Source organism: Diplotaxodon limnothrissa, linkage group LG15 (genome assembly GCF_057381915.1).
Source record: "Diplotaxodon limnothrissa isolate DT_005_m linkage group LG15, D_limnothrissa_male_GT1.1, whole genome shotgun sequence".
NCBI classification, from domain to species: Eukaryota; Metazoa; Chordata; class Actinopteri; order Cichliformes; family Cichlidae; genus Diplotaxodon; species Diplotaxodon limnothrissa.
Window position 1 is genome coordinate 20,174,562 of NC_140610.1, and position 21,111 is coordinate 20,195,672.

Here is a 21,111-nt window from a genome sequence, read left to right on the forward strand (position 1 = left end):
TTAAGCTCTTGATTAGAGAGCTTTTGCATTCTGGTGATCGAATAAATATGTTAAGCACATGTAGCTCTAAATGGCTAACATAAAACAATTTCACCGTAAATAAAACCACAAAGAAATCAGACTGGCTTAATGAGAAGACACTTCTTTATAGTTTCAATCATTAGCTCTTAAACACTACATTTAAATTTTTAAAGTTTATGAATGTAATCGGACTTACCTGACCAGAACTTCAGATGATCGTCCTCTAACATCTGTGACTGTTGTGCCTTTAAAGATTCATTATGGATGGAGAAAAGCACACCGCATTTATTTCCTTCCTGTCTTCCCTCGAACTTGCATCAGCTGCCTCTCTTACATCGAATATTAGCTCATAGATTCAGTTTGCTTCCTCATCACACCTGAGAGCAATATCTTTGGGAGATAAGGGACATGTCTTAAAGATTAAAATATTGTCTTTGATTATTTTAACCCCCCTTTTTATTACATATGTAACAAGTTCTTGTTTGAGTTTTTGATATCTGGAGAAAATCTGGTCTGAATTGGAATGTACTTCAGTTTAAATAATAAGACTGATGGTGTGGTCTTTTTTTGTTTGTTGGTTTGTTGTTTCAGAAAATCTGGGTGAATCCTGCAGGATTTTTTTTCACTTAGGTAAAATGTAAACATGCAGTAACCTATGGAAATAAAATTTAAGCACAGTGATGAACAAAATGAGAAGGTGTGACTCACCTGGACTAATCTATCATATTCTGTGGCCTTTGATGCTTAAAGACACACCATTAATAGTCATATCAATACTGCAGTAGTTCTGTTTTTTGAATGTCCACAACAAAGCAGTCTCTCCAGTGTTTAATTGGTTTTCGCACTTCACCAAAACGTCAGGTCCTTTGGGGTTTTTTCTTATCGATGGTTATGCTAACTGGTTGTTATTTTCTTTTCTGTGCTGGGTGTCCCAGTCATTTATTTCTGCAATGGGCTTTAGAGTGAGGAGTGCACAACTTATCTAATGTCTTCAGACTTGAAGGAGGGACTTTTTTATGAAATGAATGTTCAGCAGTTAATAAAAGTGTTTGACAGTTTTAACAGTTTGTGGTGATTTTTGTTTTCCTCACAAGAAGTTCACAAACAATAATTTAGTCAAGAAGAAAGAAAAATGCATTCATGTTTTGGTGTGGCAGACCGTCAGTTCTGTCCTTACAACGTATATATATATTTAAATTACATGTACCAAATGAAAGTGAAGTCAGTAAAGAAGTGTGCGTCTTCCTTTGGCTGATCGCTCTAGTGGTCACCACAGCAGATCTGGTTTTCCTCTTTACCTCCCGCCTGGCAGCTCCATCTTCAAAATCCTTTGTCCAGTATATTCACCATCCCTCCTCTGCACGTGTCCAAACTATTGAACATTCACATCTCACAACTTTGTCTTCAAACTGCTCAACCTGAGCCGTCCCTCTGATGTACTCCTGTCTAATCCTGTGCATTCTGGGCACTCCCAGTGAAAATCTTAACATCTGCATCTCGGCCTCCTCTGGCTCCACTTTGTGACTTTTTGTCAGCGTCACTGTCTCCAAATACATCATACCTACCGTCATTGTTTTAATTCTTGGTGCTGTCCATCTGTCACAAATCAGCTCTGACATCCACCCACTCTACCTTGAAAATACTCTTCTTCACCTTCTCTTATGTTCGCATGCTCATTTTCTACATTTATCAGCTCTTCACAGGACTCTCCCACCTTCTCAGCACACTCTGACTTGTTAGCACATTTCTATTTCTCTTTGATCACCCTAACCTTCTGTTCTTTCTCTCGCTGATTTTGAATTATGACTGTAAAATATCTGATCTGCTAGGTTTAAGTTTACTGTTATTACAATTATTTAAACAAATACAGTTAAAATGTAGAAATCACTCCACTTTCCCTTGAGAAAAGTATGTCATTATTGTATTATCTGGACTAAGAAGTATTTTCTTTACTGCAGTTCAATTTCATTCACTTAAATTTGTTTTTGGTAGCGTATGTGGGCTTCCATATAGGGTGGACAGGTCATGCTTTGTAGGCTCAGTTTCGTAGACACGGATTAAGCCTAGAGGCAGGATAAAAGAAACATTCAGGGAAGTTCTCCAATGAAAAAAGGCTAAATCCATGTCTGGGAAACCAAGCCTGAGAGATTTGCATTCAGATTTAATGAATGCAAAACTCTGTTTTTGCACTGAGGCTCCTGCAGTGTTGTGCATTAAGAGTCATTTCACACCCTCATCATTGTCAAAATCTCTGATCATGTCCACAATCCTGGTCGACAAGCCAAGTCTATCGAGCATGTTAGGTCCATTATGTCTGTTTACCTTCAGTCACATTTGAACCATCTAAACGAGTAAGATTACTGTTTACCCTTTGCCATGTTGCCCCCTAAAAAGCTGCTTATTAACTGAGCCAGTGTCATCTAAGGATTTCATCACTATCACCGACTGTCAGCTGCAAATATCAGAACCTCAAAGTTCTGACAGTAAACACTCTTTACTGTATGCCCAGCACAGACAGCATTCATAATTGATGCTGAAAGTGGCCAACTGAATACACCTCCACTGACTGTTGGAGCTTAATGTGGCTGATTGACTGGCTGATAAGAAGGAAGATGTTTGTAAGAACAACAAATGAGCCAGTGATTAAGTATGTCTGTGTATAGAACTGAAGAGCAGCTCAAATTCATCTGCAGTTAATGTTTAGTTTTGTTGCACAGCTGAGTAGAAAAGCTTCTTTCAGAAATTACTTTCTCTTGCAAGTCTCCCTGCTCACCACTAGGTGCTGCATAAAGGTTTTCAGAGTCAGACCCACGTGATTTTGTCACATGGAAGATGTAGTTTGCATAGCATCGCTGCATTATAGTGCAGGTGACTACAGATTAGTTGTCAGAGTGGCTGTGGGCTGATGTGGTGATCATGGCTGAGGATGTGGCCGTGTCAGAGGAGATCTTAACAGATGGTCTCACTCTGCTGGTGAACATGGGCAAAGTTCTCCTGCAGAACGCCAAGGAGGAGGCAGCAGGTAGGGCTGATCCTAGTCGCAAACCCTGTTGAAAACCTTTCACACTTTAATGTGTGTTGCTACCAGAATATCTAAAAACTTCCTAGAAATGTATGTTTATGCTTTGTTAAAGTTTTGTTCTGCCTCTTTTGTAATTCGGCATATAAAATATGCAAATTATCATTTAACTTTTTTTTTAATGGAAACTTTATTACTGGGTAATAACCCTGTGTGTGTGTTATGGCTGTTTTACAAAGAAGTAAAACCACACACAAAAAAACAAAAACAGAACAATAATTATGTCTATGTTTGTCTGCCAAATTGAAGAAAAGATATTTTTATAATAAGCTGATGCTTTATCTTCGTTGATTAACTGCTTTATAACAGTCCCTAACCTTAAGAGTATAAGAATGCAAGAAATTTGAATGAAGTCTGGGTTTCCTATTGAATATTTTATAACTTGGCTTCTGGAGCCTTGTTACTGGATTAAAGGGGCCTGCTGGCATGAAGGTGGTGTAATGTAATCCCCGTCATGCCTATTGCCAACACAATGACATTGCACAAACAGCTTGACCCTGTAACTGTGGCCCTTTGTTCTGATGCAGACTCTTTGGAGAATTTTGTCCCACATAAAATCACCACTTTATTCGGCCTGATCACAGCTGGAGCTAGATTCTACAGCAGGTAGGATTTGGCCGTAGACGCTTAAAGAAGCACATTTGTCTGTGTCCTTATGAGAAAAATAATAACCGTTCAATCTGTTGAGCAGCATTGAAGTTAAAAAGAAATGTGAAGCGGAGGCTGTTTGGCAGAAGTCTTATCAGTAAGTATGTTTAAATAGCAAGCTGAAATAAAATGCCATTTATATTTTGTGTGGGTGATATAGAATTTTTCTATCCTTATTCCTTCTAGCATTTGAATTCAATGACACCATTATGCCATATTAAATAAATTTAATAAAATGATGTTTATTGAGGCAAACGTATGAGGTAGACCGTGATAATCCCAATACACTGTGGAACAACTGAGAGAAAACACAGATGATGAAACTCTTCTTTTGTCCCACTTGTAACTGAAAACGTTGCCAAAAACATCCCCAAATTTTTAAGACTTCTCTTTTTTGTTATTAAGTCAGCTTCTACTTCACAAACCGCAAATGACGAAAGGCTCTTCACAGCTATGGTTGCCAAATAAATCTTTAACAGCATTTAGCCACATACCAAGCTGAAGTTATTGCTTTACTAGTTTACAACATTTACATCATGTAACATTAATCACCTACAAGTGATCTCGAATAAAAACAGCTGGAGAAAAGAATAGCTCTTATTTACTTTAAGATAAATCCATCTGCAGACCCAAGATGTGTCAGTAAGTGTATGTTGCTTCATTTTTGTTAATGCTGAAAAGTCTGGCCCTTTGGGAAACTGCTGTATTCTGCAATCTACAGTCTTGAGCAACCCCTCATGTTTATATTCTGCTGTAACCTCCTAGGACAGGAGTCCCCAATCCCAGTCCACGAGGGCCGGTGTCCCTGCAGGTTTTAGTAAATGGTAAAATTTGTATAGCGCTTTACTAGTCCCTAAGGACCCCAAAGCGCTTTACATATCCAGTCATCCACACACTGGTGATGGCAAGCTACATTGTAGCCACAGCCACCCTGGGGCGCACTGACAGAGGTGAGGCTGCCGGACACTGGCGCCACCGGGCCCTCTGACCACCACCAGTAGGCTACGGGTGAAGTGTCTTGCCCAAGGACACAACGACCGAGACTGTCCAAGCCGGGGCTCGAACCGGCAACCTTCCGATTACAAGGCGAACTCCCAACTCTTGAGCCACGATCGCCCTTTAGATGTGTCCTTGATCCATCACAGCTGATTTAAATGGATAAATTACCTTCTCAACATGTCTTGAAGTTCTTCAGAGGCCTGGTAATGAACTAATCATGTGATTCAGGTGTGCTGATCCAGGGTGAGATCTAAAACCTGCAGGGACACCGGCCCTCGTGGACTGGGATTGGGGACCCTTGTCCCAGGACCTGGCGTCCACATATGTGGACATCACATTTTGGGTTATTTAGACCAAAATTTTGCTCTACAAGGGCCTGATATCCACTTATAAGGACATCATACTGCTACTGTTCTATCGAAATTTTAAACGAATATCCTCATATGTGGCTCTCATTTTTCTTAGAAACAAAAAGTCAGGTAAAAAAAAAAATCTGGTAGTTCTTTGTTTTTACATTCATCGGGCCCCAATCAGCCCAAATATCAAAGAGAAATTAAAAATGCATGCCGTGGAAGAGGTCAGGTCTTAGGAGGTTAAAGCAGGCAGACTCTCCTGTAATGTTTTTTCTTTAGACATTTTCTTCTTCATTTTCTCTCATTTTTAGTCCAGTTGTTGCATCTGACCAGTTTCAGAAGTATGTTTAAGCAATTTAACTTTCAAAAAGGGTACATAACAGATGAACCATTGTTGTGTCTACACACAGTAGAGAACTTAGTAAAATAAATAAATAAATAGTGTTTTTAGGCACTTTGTTACATCTTTATAGGAATCTGAAAAATGCCCAAAATAACACAGCTTAAAGAAATTCCAAGAACGCTGCCTAAGAGAATTCAGGCTGTGTGAAGAAAAAAGATGATCATATCACAGATTGACTTTTAAGCTAATTAAAATTGTAAAAACTCTGTTTTTGCTCATACATTTGCTTATATTTCAATAGACTGATGCACCCGTTTGACATTTTCCTAGCAAAATATGAAAAAATTAGGATGGATTTAAGACTTTTGCACTGAATTGTAACTCCTTAGAGCATCATGTATAAAACACGCAGTATTAGCTCAGGTGCACTCAGTGCTGTTATGATGCTGACTGATAGATCTTGGATGAACGACAGTGGTGCTGACTGAAGCTCTATCACCAAACTTGTGTGTTTTTCCAGCCATGCAGCAGTGAGAGAGCAGGTGCAGGAGCTTCAGCAGCTGGAGGTGTGTACAAGTGCAACTGTTATTTCTTCTTATTGTTATATTATCCTTATTTATTTATTTTTGAGCTACACAAACTTAAAATTAAGCTTATCTGGTTGAAATGAGTTTAAACTAAACCCATGACCAGTTCCTTTTGAACACTTTAAACTGTCTATTTCTTTGTGTGTGTTTGTGCTTGCAGAAAGAGTGGGACTCTTTCCTGGAGAGTGTGGACAAAGATCTGCAGACAACAGATGTGCAGCTGTCTGGAGGAAAGACGGCCGACAGTCTGAGCCCAGAAACTCTATTCACCGATGGAAGAAGTGGAAGGTAAGTTTGCAAACCCGGCCTGAATGTGGTGCACCAGCAAAAACCAGTTCAGAGCATCAGCTGGTTTGAGGTTATTGTTGTGTTGTTTTTTAACTGACCAACCTGGGAAGACCATGTAGGTTTTTTTGTTCCATGAAACCAGAGATTAGTTTCATTAAGATGTGTTGTCTTGTGTTGTATTTAAAGGAGTGTGACTCTCAGTCAGTACCTGGGTCAGGGTCAGAACCTGCTGCTGGTTCTCCTCAGACATTTTGGATGACTGCCGTGACGAGACCACGTGACCGAGCTGACGGCCAATCAGGTCAGCGTACCTTTATTCTTATTCCACTAGAAAAAACCATCGCCATACTGAATGAACTCCAACACTGAAAAACCACAGGCACACAAAAAACAAAAACACACTGTTACTTTTTTATGAAGACAGAATTGGAAATTGAATTACTAATTTAGTCATTTAGTAATCCACAAATTAATTGTTAGGATCAGAACAGAGAAAGCCAAGATTAAGGTTTAAATTCATGAAGGCCAGTTTGTGATGTTAATAGTGGGTTTAAGGTGGGCGACAGTGGGAAGGAAAAACACCCACGACCCAAGTTCGCTCATAATATTTTACGTCTTTTTATTACTGCATCTTTTTTATAAGCACTTAGTTTACAAGGACGAAATCTTTGCTGCAAGCACTGAGATCCCAATGAAGCCACAAACAAATCTTTTCTTAGCAAGACAGCCTATAACGTTGTGCTGAAATACCCCTTTTACCTCTTTGAGGCTTCATTCTGTCTACAAAAGATTCTAAGATGTTTTTCCATAGTGGCTGTCTTCACTTAATCTTGCATCCAAAACTGGTTTAAAACTTTTTAAATGTGTAAACAGTGTTTATCAGTAATTAACATTGTATCATCCCGCAGGCTCTGCTGGAGGCTCGGTCAGTGCGGGTCTTGGTAGTTTCTTTTGGCAGCGTCGAGGGCGCTCAGCTGTGGTTGGAGCAGACTGGATGTACCTTTGACATTCTGCTGGATCCACAGAGAAAGGTTAAGAATTTTTTTCCCCCCCGCTCTGATCATCTGATTCAAAAACTGTAACTTCTGCTTTAAAACAAATTCAAATAAAAACAGTCAGTCCGTCTGCACATTTTACTACATTTTATATTTATATTCAGTGCTGGTCGGGAGGTGCATAAACTCTAAATAGGCCACTGTAATTTATAGAAAGTAGATTTGGCTGTGACTCAGTACAAACAAACCGAGGGACCCGGAGGATTTAGCAGCTGTTTGATGATGTGTCATAAAAGCCCAGCGACCTCAGCCTCCAAACCATTTATTCAGAAAAGTCAACCACCAGATGTTAGCTGGAGTCAAGTTGAAATAACCAAATATGAAAACAGAACATTTTCCACATGCCACACAAGCAATCCTCAGTCGCAAAAAATGCGACGCTGATGCATGCTACTGACTGTATAAACCGCATGTGTTCTTAAATGTCTCTTTTCTGGCACAGGTGTACAGAAGTTTTGGCCTTGGCTCATCCTACGCCAAGGTGATGAAGTTTGGCTGCCTGCTACAATACTCAGACTACGTAGTTGCAAACATAGACTTCCCAGATTTCCCCCATCGTCTGCTGGAAGACAGCTACCAGGTAAGAATGCACAAGTCTGTGAAAACCTTTGACGAGACTCTTGTGATGACACATTGAAGAAATCCTAGAAATCTATCCAAGGATGGATTTACATGCACGAGTATCTCGCATCCTTCTTCTATCCCTTGGATATTAGCAAAATGAAAATCCAAGTTGAGTCCCTGAAGTCCTGTGAGATTAATATTTTTTATCTTGTATGCAGAAGATCAATGTTGAACATTATAATTAACAGTGTGCATAGAAATAAAATGAAAAAATGCCCTAACACCCTCAGATGCACTTAGCCACCTTATATGGAGACAGCTTATGATTAAACTGAACAAAAGCACTGTAGATGTCTCTTTGGTTGAAGTCTATCTAACTGCTTTGGTAGATAAATGTGCTCTTTCCAGCTTCTTCTATTCAAACCTGACCATGATGTAACTGAGGACACTTTACTTTAAAAGTGAAAATTAAAACGAGGACAGAGGTGAGGCGGTGAGAGTGTCAGTTTGTAGAAGTCAGGATATGGATCAGATTCTTTTCTAACAATAACTTTAGAGATAAACATCCAGTGCCATCATTAAGTCCTTCTCTGCTTCAGGTCATTTTCATGTTCTTGGTTTTGTATGTGGCCCTAATTACAGGCTCATGTCTATATCTGTCTGTGTAGCTGCATCAGCCTTTTAGAGAACACGAAACCTCCGTGATCAGGGTTGGGAAGGCAGCGAAAAATCCTGTCTTGCAGAACACCAGAAGAATATTTTCTGTTTCTTAAAGCACTTTTCACAAACTATATGAGAGCAACTACTACTACTTAGTCGTTGGTTATAACCAGAAGCGCTTGGGAGGTCTTTTGGTCAGTTAAATGCATCAGGCGAGACATAAATGCAGGTCATAATTTGCACAGAAAACAATAACATATTTATTGTGTTTTGTCCTTTGGACGAAGAGGGCATGTATAGTATAAACTATAATGTTTAAGCTGAAACAGCCGGGGTTCCTTTAAAGGAAAAAGTAATTTGGGGCTATTTATGGGACTCCACAGGGTTCAGTTTAAAACTGCAATACGTTTTTATACCACTTGGGGGCAGTGACACATTCATATTGTCCTTTTAATTCAACTTTACTGATTAAACAGTTATTTATTTATATAGGCGGTATGTTATGGAGCAACATGTTCATTATTTTTACATTATTGCTACTTTAAATCCCCGGGTGACTCTTTTGTTTTAGAAAATTAATTTTAAATACTCCATAACAGACAGGACTACCACATCCACCGTAAAAAGTCAGACTGACCTTCAAATTTTACAGATTTAACTTCAGGAGTGGTGATAATTGAATAATGTGTGTTTGTCTTTTCAGCTAGGAGGTGACTTTTTGCTGGACAGTGCAGGGAAGGTACTTCTCTCTCATCCATCGAAAAACCCTCTGGACAGGCCGACCGTGGAAGACGTCTTGCAGTCCGTGGACTCCGCAGGACAGTCCACTAACTCTGCTCACAAGCAGAAGCTGTGAAATTCATTCAAACACAGCCTCAGGGGTTCAAGTCGCTAAACGCATCGCTGACTCCTCACGGCAAGCGCAGCTCTTTGGCTCGCGTTCATGACGTCACACCTTACACTCATGACATCATGAAGGGGTGCGACTGATGTTCCAGTGCGAGGCAGAGACATCTGCTCTTCTGTGTTGCGTCAGCATGGCGATGCAGCATTGCAAATAAAGTAGTGGATTTGATTAAAACAGAATTTGACAATATATTTGTATTATTTAAATTTAACAAAGACTGAAGATTTGTTTCAGGAATTTTACCTTTTAAAGGTGCATTTAACAGGTTTGGATTTTAGTGACCTCAAGTGACAGTGAACGGTAACACAGTTTGAATTACATCATTACCCACAAATCACACAGTGATATGAGACTACTGCAAAAACTTTTTTATTACATATTACCTATGATCCATGAGTAGTTTGATGATAAAATCACTACCCAGATAAGGCTGAGCACTAAAAATATGATGAAAAAATATACTGACATATTAATTTATGGTCAAGTATGTGCCCTTGCTTTATATTTTAAAAATGTGACATTTATATACAAAGTTTCTGTGAGAATTTAAGCAAAATTTAACAAGAACTATGACTTATTTTGTAGCATAAAAAAGGAATTTACCTCTATATTTCTAAACAGTTGTGATATTGCAAAGGTTTTGTCTTGGTATGAAAATGAAAACTCATTTTAGTCCACTGATTTAGTAGTACTATTTAAAAAAAAAATGAAAAGTACCACTCCTTACGAGTGAAGCAAATCTCCCTTTTACCTGTTGAACATGTTGAACAAACTATAATCAAACCATAATAGTAAAGTTTTTAAAAAAAACATCCAGGCTTTTATCTACACTAGTTTTCTCTTTTGTCTTTATGCATGGACTCTGGTTCAGGATACATTTGCACACAGTGATGTGTCATTTTAAGGAAGTAAAAGAGGGTTCAGGGTGGGATTGCAATAACAGAAGTCACACCCAGCACTAGACTTTGTTAAAACATCTTCAGCATGAAACATAGAAATGCTGCTTAATTCCACTTTAGCCAGAGTACACACTGATTCATCCCTTCAAGTTCAGTATGTGCTGATCCTGAGAGAAAAAAATAACTCCAGCGTTCCATTTTTCTCTTTTTTGGAAACTTGACAAATATTTAGAATCCCATGAATGAAATCACAGCAGAGTCCAGACTGGCTTTAACTCATATTACTGCTGCTGCATGAATAATGTAATATTCATAAGTCTGATAAAGCCTTATTCAATCAGTACACATCTTGTATAGAAATAAAGGATTTCTGAGACATCGCTGTAAAACACTTTAAATACTATAAAGTATTTCCATTCAGCAAGAATCTACTTAAACAAAGCTACAAAGTTTTAAATGAAAATAAATTATTAGAAAATTGAAATGGGCTTTGTTTTCTAATGATCTGCTGGTGTTTAATGTCATAAAGAGAGGCTGTTTGGAAAAGGTTCCTTTTAAAGAGCCACCCTGTCATCAAATTCGCACATATAGTTCATGGTTCGATCGCAGTAGTGGTCCCACCAGTCGCCATCATCTGACGACATCGCCACGCAGTTCTCTCGCCTCCCTCCATCTGGCTGGCTGGACAGGAAGTGCTTACGCCACTGGAAGTACGTGACCCGAGTTCCATCGTCAAAGAGGTACAAGCCCTCAGAGCGGAGGTCGTTGACTCCCAGCCAGACCGGCCAGTTTCCAGGGTGGAAGAAGTTCTTTACGTAGTCAGCCAGGGCCTCTTGCTCCTTTCGATCACGGGGCATTGCCATGCGTCCTCCACGTTCTATGCACTTCCTGGATGCTCCGGCATAATCTTCCAGGCTGTTGTACACCAGGTAACACTTGTATCCAATCCGTTGTCCCTTCTCGCAACCTTTGAAGCAGAGAAAAAACAAGACTGGTGCATTTTCAGACATTTACCACAAGTTTCTGAATTGGCCACTTGAAGCGGACTCTAATAGAAATAAACATGTAACATGCATGGTTTTGGTCTCTATGGCTAATCTTCCCCTTCATTGTAACTGCATGGAAGACCGAGTTTATTTATTTATTAATTTTTTTAAATTGTGGTATATCTTGAACTTATGGACTATTAGGTGCATGGCTGCTTTGAGTGGTTGTGAGTAAATAAACTAAACCTCTTGGCTGTTTGTGGAACTTTTTAGAGCATTTTTAAAACAGCTATCCACAATCTAAAGATGCAGCTTGCTAACATTAGCTGCTAATGTAGCATGCTATCGTGTTGTCAAAATATGACCACTTCTGGTTGAGGAAACAAAACAGGAAAAAAAAAACACATACAAAAACATGCTTTCTTTTGAAAGCAGTTGAACAATTTGTTATCCTTTCATAACCTTAATAAGTCATTGTTGAAAACATGTTAGCCGGGAGAAATTAGCATGGCTCTGTTATCTCCATTTTTAGCTGAATTTTGGTCTCTACCGTCTCTTAAGGGAATCTGTGTTTGCTGAATTTTTCAGCTTTATGCAAATGTTTTTGTATGCTGGTTAGTCTGAACAGGGAGCATATGTGGGTTTATTTTCCAATGAAAATGGTTACCATGCAACCAGAAGAGTGAATCAAAATAGATTCATAGCCTGAATAAAAACATGCTAAAACAAGCCAGAGGAGTGCGGGAAAAAGTGGTGAGTGTTCTCTCTTTGAAATGCTGGTTTTGATTTCAGGCTTGAGAATTGATTGATCTTCCTCTTTTGTTTTTTGTTTTTTTTAAGAGGATCAAGTCCCAAAACCAAACCAATGTCACGCCTCTTGTTATTACAGCTACTTGGTTGATGCCTGGAGTGCTGAGCCATCAGCACGATTTTTAGTTTAAAGGCACGAGTGCACCTCACGTACCCTTTAATTTTGCTCAGAGTTGACAGAAATGCTGTAAAATTTCAACACACCTTGTTGATACAAACATAGGCGTATTTGCATATTACTGAACAGTTGATATGTTAGTTCCTGCATGTTGCATCACGTGTCCATGTTGCCATTCAACCTTCCCTTTCTTTGCACATATCCACTGTCCTTCTCTGGCCTTCAGATTTTATTACCCCTGTTAATTAGTATTTATCCTCCAATGAAATTTTTAGGTGTATTTTATATATGCTTTTCTCACTATTTTCTCATTACTGATAGTTTAACAAATAATTTAACGCTACAAAACATAAAATAGAAATTTATATTTATACAATATTTAGTCTGCTATTTTAAAATGCCACAGTGCAGGATGGGATGCTTGAAGTAGATCTAAGGAAAAATGATACACATGTACCTTCGAGTCTTCCGATCTCCTTGCGGTTGTCCTTGCTGTGTTGGTAGACCTCCTGGATGCTGTCCTCCAGCTCACCGACTTTAGCTGCCATTTGAGTGATGAGGAGCAAGAGAAAGACGGGAACATAAAAGTAGGTACAGCGAAAGGCTTTGTTCCCATTAGATCTAAATCGAAAATAAAAGCTCCCGTGGTACAGCATTAATACCCCTACTCTCAGTTTCATCAACACCATCACCAGTCTTACCATCCATCCTGGAGAGACGATCCATCAACTGGCTGACTTTAACATCCAGAGTGTAGTGACCGACATTCAGCTTGTGGATGGCTAGGTCCATACTGGCCAGTCTGGATACTGTGGGCCAGAGTAGATTGGAAGTGAGAGCACAGTATGATATTTTATTTTTTTTAAAAGAGAACACACAAAGGAAGGCTACCGGCATACAGATATGTGACTTTCCAAAATCTGGACACTTCTTACTCCAGAAACAAAACAGAAAAGCCCTTAATTAGCCTGTCAAGAATGTCCAATGATACGGCCATCAGTCTGTGGATGCACTCTACCAACCAACGTTGGTAGCATAACTTATCTCTGTACTCTTTTTATTTTCTATTTTCTATTTGGGTTCCCCACCCACCCCTATAGTTTCTTTTCTTTTTATCTCTTTTTTCTCTCTGTCAACTCTTGAGGGAGATACCTCGCTGAGATGAGGCTTAAAGTTATCATGATGGTGAGTGACATCACAGATTTCTGACTCGTATGACCAAAACCAACACAAATTTCAACATTTCTAAAATAACGTACAGACATAGTTGTATGAGTTCTCAAAGTCCGATACTGGGCTGGTTGGCTCTGCTTCAGGTTCTGGTAGAATATCGGGAACATCGCCTCTTGTCCTCTTCACCTCTGGTTCATACGCCTGATGGAACACACACACACATAAAACTCCCAATCCATCACATGTAAGTGTGTTTAGTGTCTTGGCTTTAGTGGTTAAAGTAAAACAAAACCCAACTTCCATTTCTTCCCAAAACAAACTTATTAGGGTTGTATCCAAATTCCAGTTTAGACACATCTGGAGCTGTTTTACATTCATATTTTCCTTATCGCAGAAAGCAGAAGCATTCAATATCAAGTCAGGCCAAGAATTTTACTCCTATTACACTTATAGAACACAGAGGAGCTCAACCAAGTTTATCACTTTATATTTAGATTTAAGAGCTCAGTGGATAAAAATGTTACCATTTAAAAGTTGAATATCTTAGCTGGAAAGCACATGGTGTAGACTTTGATCGACAACAGCAATATATTTACAAGTATCAGCACGTTCCTTCAGTGGCTTATGGCATGGTGGAGGGAGAGGGGTGCTTTATTTTGAAGTCAAACACACATGCAGACAAGTCCAATGAAAGAAAAACCTGTCGGGTTGATCTGCTTCTCTGGGTGTGTCATCATCAGTTCTTCACATGTCCTTTCCATTACATCATAACTTATAGTAGATAAATCAACACAGATTACATCATGTTTTCCACTTTATTCTTACATAAAGATAAAGAAAGAACAACAAAATCTGCCTTAGTGTGTCTTAATTGCCTCATTCACTGAAACACTCACAGTCACTCATATACATTTACTACATATGAAAGGGATCAGAGTCTCAACCTAACAAACAGGCATGGCAGATCACAGTTAAGAAAATGCACGACAGTGAGAGCAGCCTCTAATAGAAAGAGCACATACAGCATATGAAGTCCTGACCTGTGCTGGTGCAGCGCTGCCTGTCCCCATAGGAACACACACTCCCAGAGAACATAAACACAGCAGAGCGAGCGAGGTGGCAGCCGGTCCCATTTTCTGCTTCATAGTAACTCTGCTTTTCCTTCAGCAGCAAAAACTCCCTCTGTACCTCCTAGTCTCTCTGTCTCTCTCCTTCCACTGTCTGGGTTTCTCTCTCTCTCTCCTTCACTCCTCTCCTACAGTAGGAAGCCAGTAGGAATCTCCCTTTAGATGTGTGAATGGGAGCTGGTGTACAGCCCTCTTTAAAAAAAAGGGGGGGGGGGGGATCACAGGTATCAAACAGGAAAGTCAAAATAAAGCCCCTGTTGCCTGCCTGCTGCCCGCTCTTCTGTCCTCCTTCAGAACAAGAACTCCTTTCAAACAAAGGAAAGCTCTTTGTTTTTCCTACTACCTCCCATTTCCACTCTTTGTGTGCACACTGTGGAGTTACAGGTCTCTGTCCGGTGGAAAACATGTACAGTATGTCTAAAACGTAAACAGTTCACGAACCGTGAAAAACAGCTTTGTTACCAGCTTTGCATTAATGTATTTGAGGATTTACCAGGGCTTTTATAACATACTCAAACTAACAACAAATATATGGGATCATCCAAAGTTTATGATTGAATTAGGTTAAAATAAAAGCTTCATTCTTCCTGTCTTTTCAGTAACTGCTTTTTTCCAATTTTCCTGTCCTTGAGTTAGTGTGCAAGAAATGTTTGATTGGCCAGCAAAAAAATGGGCATTTTATTTCAGTCCTTGAAAGTGTAAATAAAAACAGAATGCAATCATTTGAAAACCAAATTTTTTAAACCTACAAACACAAATAACACATTTGTGAAATGAACACTGTAAAACCAAACATCTGGTGGATTATCTGACATATAAAAAGAGAGATGGGAGTTGGGCAGAAACCGAAACTGAATGTTTATGATGTTCAGGCTCTCGTGCAAAGCTGCATCAAAACCAGAAATGATTCTGGAGTAGAAATCTTTGGCACGGGAACATTTCTGAAAACCACTTGTCTTTGGACTGAAGATGAGGCGCACAGTTTGAAATCGAGCATTTGTGATGCTGTCGGCATGCTCGTGGCACGGGAGATCTGCATCTGTTCAGAAGTTCCATTAATGCAGAAAATGAAATATGCAGGTTTGCAAGCAACATGATCGTTAGCTTTCAGGAAAGATCATGAAAACTGTTATGTCTGCTGTCCAAACTTGTCACGCACTGAAAGCATTTGGAGGATAAAGAAACACAAATAGAGCCCCAAAACTGTTGAGTGACTGAAATTCCATATTAATGGAAGAAACTGGTTGCAGACTATACTAATAATTGAGCTACCAACTACCCAAATGCTGCATTTCTATCCTTGAGATGCTCTTCTAGGACTTTACTGCAGCCACCTTCAGCTGCTGCTCATTTGTGGGTCTTTCTGTATTTCGCAACTGAACTGTGCTTTATGGGGTTGAGATCAGGTGACTTGACTCGGTAATTGATGAATACCCCTTTTCTTTGACTTAAACTCTTGGGTTGCTTTTGCAAGATGCTTTTGGTCAGTTTTGCAGCATTTTTTTAATCAGAGCAGCGTATCGGCTCAAACACTTATAGTCCCAGCTGCTTCTATCAGCGGCTCTGTGATAGGCTGGCAACTTGCCCTGTGTGTACCTCAGGTTTTCCCATATGACAGCTGGGATAACCTCCAAGGCCCCCCTGCAACCCTGAACTGGATGGACGGACGGATGGACGGACGGATGGACAGACGAACTTCAAGCAGTCACCTACAAACACTAGTGATCCGGTTCCACTGGCAGTCATGTTTGAACATGACATAACGCCGCCTCCACCATATTTGACAGATAATGCGGTATGCTTCAGATCCTGACCTGTTGCTTTTCTGTTATCATTCTGGTACAACTTTTTCTTCGTTTCATTGATCCAAAGACATTTTCCACACCTGTGCAGCCTCTGTTAGATGTTTTCTGACAAAGTTTAACCTGGCCTTCTTGTTTTATCGACAGATTACACCTTGTTGTAAATTTGTATTTTTATTCTCGAAGGCATCCCTTGATTGTAGACTTGGACAATAATATTCTGAGCTCATCCAAAAGTGTTCCTGACTTTGTTAGATAATGTGAAGGGAATTTCTTGACTAAGCAAAGAATTCTTTAATTGTCTTCCGTGGTCTTTCAGGCCTTTTGTTGTTGCTGAGCTGGCCACTGCATTCCTTCTTTTTAAGGACGTATCAGACTGTTGATTAGGCCACTCCTAAAGTTCCTGCTATGCCCTCATTGGGTTTATTTGGGTTTGTGAGCCTAATGATGGCCTCCTTCACTTACTTCAACATCTCTTTGGACCTCAAATGCAGTGGTCCACTGGAAAGCCACCACATGCTAGATCAGCACTTGGAATAAACTTCAGATCTTTTATCTCCTTAATTTTTTCAATTAAAAATAATGAGAGAACAGACATCACCTCACAGTTGACTGCCAATTAATTTTGAGCTTCTGAAAATAGGGGACTATGCATAAAAATAGTTGCAACTATTAAACAGCTAATGGAAGATTTTTGCCAAACATCTTGAATTAAAGCTGAAAATATTACATAACGTCTCGAGTGCTTGATTTGAGACCTGTTTTCATGATTTAGTGATATTATGGTATCACATTTAAAATTCTTATGGACTTAACTATTTTTAGCTAAGGGTTTTACAGTTTGCAAGTCATACTATATATCATATCTACACAAACAGTCCTTTTATGAATTTGGCTGAATGTGTATAATATAAAAGTTGGACAGTTTTCTAGTATAATTAAATACATTGGTGGTAATAGAAATATAATTTTGTGAATTTGTTTAGGAAATTGTGACATAATGACGAACCTGGCACTGAAGAGAAACCTTATGTAAGTGGCCATGTGTGCGTATGTGTGTGTCCATATGTTTGGGCCTGCAGCAGGAGGTATGCCAGTTAAAATGCCACAAGAATCCAGCAGAATTTCCAGGGAAGCGAATGAGGAAAGGCTCTGCGATGTGGAGACTGGGTGGAGCTCAGACGGGGACTGTGAGGGACATTCGGGTCTGAGTCGGCAGGACAGCTGCACATGCACAGCTGTTTCAGTAACACAACTGATTCCAGACATGTTTCCAGACCTCAGTTTTGAGTGGAGCAATGGTCTGGAAAAATAAATGAGAGCAAGAAAATCCTTGCTTTGACCTCATGGTTCCTTATCGCTGGTTTATAGAAACATTGAATAAAACACAATGTATTCAAATGCATCATTAGAAAAATGTCTTCCTTTTTGCCTCATGGAAGATTTTGAAGCACACACTTGGGCTTGAGGAAATTGTCACTAAAAAGTTTTTACTATATTCTCAAAGGCCAAACAAAAATACCAAAATAATTCTCTGTACTAACAGTTCTGCAGAATAGGACTGAAATGCAAACATTGCTCACTTATCATGGAGTATATCAGCAGTAAAATATCTGGATGACTCAGTCAAATTTCCACCTAACCCTGTCATGTTTGACCTGGGAGGGAAAAAACATCAGTCAGGAACAACACTAACAGTTACTAGATTATTTCTTTTGGCTCATAAGACATAAGGTAACAAACTTTACACAACAAGAGTCCTGTTTCTGTTTTCGTTGTAACTTTAATACCATTCAATGATTTTCATTCACCCAGATTTTTGATGAAAAAATACATCTTCACCCAAACATTTCCTGAACACAAAGCAGCCATTCAGGGTCTGGAAGCACTGGGTGGTGCTTCAGTGAGGCAGCCGGACTGGACAGAGGTGCCTCAGTCCAGAGTGTCCACAAGCACTCATAATACATAATGTGATAAATGAGCAATATAAGATAGTTATGAGTCAACTCTGACCATTTAATATTAATTAGTTCTTCAGTCATTCATTGTAGTCTAATTATAGATAACATAAAAGTGCAGATTGAAATCTGCTAACCAGTCTGAGGGAGTAGCCGACTACTGCTGATACAGCTTTTTTATGACTGCACAGGGAGCTGTGCAAAGACTGAAAGTGCCTCAAGTGATTTCACCTGACTCAGTGGGACTGAATGTTCCCCAGTTTTGCTCAACTCTGCTAGATGCCGAGCGGCATTCTGGGTAATTCTGGTGCCAAATTTTGACTAGGAGGATGAAGCAAAAGCAAAATATCTCTGGCTCTGCACATGTGGTAGAGAGTGTTATCTACCATTTGGAAGATTGGTGGTTTGATCCCAGACTTCTCCTGTTTAGAGTCACCAATCAATCAAACATGCCTGGCTTTGGATCATGGGAGAAATTTCTGAGTTCTGAGACAGAACCCACACAGGCACATCGGCAACATGCAGACTCCACAAAAAGGTTCCAGCCGACTGGTGGATTCAAACCACCAGTTTGTTGTGGTTTGGCCTGACAGTTCAAAGTTTCAGATACTATTTTTGGATAGTAGTATATTTCAGATACTATTCAACAACTGAGGTGGTTCAGGCATCTCACTAGGATGCCTCCTGGAAGCCTCCAAGGCAAGATGTTTTGGACATGTCCTACCAGTAAGCAGACCCAGGACTTGCTGGAGAGATCATATCTCTCAGCTGAGAGGAGAGGTGGCTGGAGTGAGGGAAATCTGGGCCTCTGTGTTCATATGGCTATTATTTTATTTATTTACTTTTTGGTCTGTCCTGTCTGGCACTGTTAGCAATCAGAATTATTGCCTAAAAGCCAAGAAAAATGCCCAACAGATTTATTTTCCCAAGTAGATTGTACAGCTTTTGCTATACTGGTCCACTTGATTGTCATATTTTATTCTACCTTTATTATTAACATTATTATTATTTATTTATTTATTTATTTATTTCATGAGTTATTGCAGTCAGAATGGACAGGACCGGAGGACAGGAAAGAGAACGAAAGGTTGGGAAGATTGTGAAGGTTGTGGGGGGAAATAGAGGAGAAGAGGAATATAGAGAGCAAAGACTGAAAATCTGCTTGATCACCTGCTGAGAGAGAGAGAGAAAAACAACACAACTTCACAAGTTCACAAAAATGGACAACAGTTGCAGACAGTAGATGCCCTTTGTGCAGCCGTCTTCACCAGTTGGTGAAATGTTTCCACTCACCTTATGGAAATGCTCGCATCAGCAGTAACAGTGGAGCTACTTGTTACTGAGTTCATGTTCAGAACTTTTGATCAGCTGTAAAACAGCCTGTTTCAGTTTAAGAGTTGTTTTCAATAAATTGCATGCTCAACAAAAATCTTTTGTCTCGCTCCCATTTCTTTTTGTTGCATGTTGAAGCTCTACTTGGAACCTTGTTAAGATGCAATCATGCAAAACATAATTTCTGGCCATTTTTCAAGGGCTCTTAAACTTTTGATTAGGATTGTATGTTTAGAGGCAGCAGCCAACCAAGATAATGTGTGTCTGTAAGTACCTGTTTGTACACCTGTGTGTGAGCGCAGTTATGTTCATAAAGTTTCTCCATGTAAGTATTTAATTGTGGGTATGGGGAGCCATAGCCCTGCCTTCCAGGTCATGAAGTAGGCATGGAGGAGACATGGGCCCAAGATATCCAGAGGCCCCCCAGAGCACAAGAGCCCAAGGAGGACCACCGCAGGGGCAATCGTGCCACCTACCTAGAAAAGGGCTGAAGAGTGTCCCGGATGGGGGTCACCTAGCAGCCACTGTGCAGAAGCCACAAGGGGCTGCAACAACGAGCCCGCAGGCTCCACCAGCAGCTGACTACACCAGGGCAGACCGAGCCCCAGGCCTAAAGACCCAAGGGCCCTCCATGCACCGGAGGAGGCCCAACAGAGCCAGGGGGACCAGGGGCTTTTTCTCATCTAATATTAGTTTATTTTAAGTAAACTATAATAACCATGCTTTTTTGCCTAACAGCCTGTTCACTTAATATAAAGATTTTTGAAATCTATAGAAATATGCCTTAATGAAGCTTTAGATGACCATTGGACTAAAACAGGAAAGCAGCTTTACATTTGCTGTACAGACTTTACTTAAGTTAAAAAAAAAAAACAATTTAGGTCCATCAAACCCTAGCAACACTGACAAATGTTACTTTACCTCAGTGCGAGAGAGCTGAGCAGCTATGCCTACACCAGCCCTTCACAACATACATAATGCATGAAACAGAATATCGCTCTTGCTTTCCTAAAATACACGCTGCATTGTGGTTGCTTTGCACCCCGGAGGGAGATGGTAGATTTAGGTCTAATGATTCTAAACGGGGCTGATGAGATGTTTTATCAGAGCAGCACAAAACTTCCTTCAACTGCAGCATCCTTCTCTCTCCTTCCTAATGACATGATGGATTAGGAATCATAGATGGAGAAACACAGAGTTCTTTTTCACCACTTTTTCTGTTGTAGGTTTTTACTACCATAAGCTACTGCAATGACTCCTTCCTTTTCCTCCACATGGAAACTTTCATCATCATGGTCTTTACTATTTGAGGAAAATATATTTTTGGGTGTCATGGAGGCATTTGTGATAGAATGAAAAAGATAATAGCCAGGTTTAAGTACAATTTGTTTATTTCCTTCCA

The 21,111-nt window shown here is 39.8% G+C and overlaps 2 protein-coding genes across 4 annotated transcripts; one reads left to right on the forward strand and one right to left on the reverse strand.

The window, feature by feature from the left end:
* Positions 1–2,937: 2,937 nt before the first annotated feature.
* selenol (selenoprotein L) lies at positions 2,938–9,453 on the forward strand. The gene is made up of 9 exons (XM_085373012.1): positions 2,938–3,043; positions 3,628–3,706; positions 3,792–3,845; positions 5,964–6,009; positions 6,191–6,318; positions 6,505–6,619; positions 7,227–7,349; positions 7,816–7,953; positions 9,301–9,453. The coding sequence occupies exons 1-9, from the start codon at positions 2,938–2,940 to the stop codon at positions 9,451–9,453; spliced, it is 942 nt and encodes a 313-aa protein (XP_085229138.1).
* Positions 9,454–10,957: 1,504 nt separating this feature from the next.
* clec11a (C-type lectin domain containing 11A) lies at positions 10,958–14,635 on the reverse strand. Of its 3 annotated transcripts, none has more exons than XM_085373375.1 (5): positions 14,531–14,635; positions 13,577–13,691; positions 13,019–13,126; positions 12,775–12,858; positions 10,958–11,370 (listed from the first exon to the last, which is right to left on the reverse strand). In XM_085373375.1, exons 1-5 carry the CDS (start codon positions 14,633–14,635, stop codon positions 10,958–10,960), a joined length of 825 nt encoding a protein of 274 aa, XP_085229501.1. The 3 variants fall into 3 exon arrangements, with proteins under 3 accessions (XP_085229501.1, XP_085229500.1, XP_085229502.1); XM_085373374.1 differs by having other exon boundaries at positions 14,513–14,635; XM_085373376.1 differs by having other exon boundaries at positions 14,537–14,623.
* Between the last annotated feature and the right edge of the window lie 6,476 nt (positions 14,636–21,111).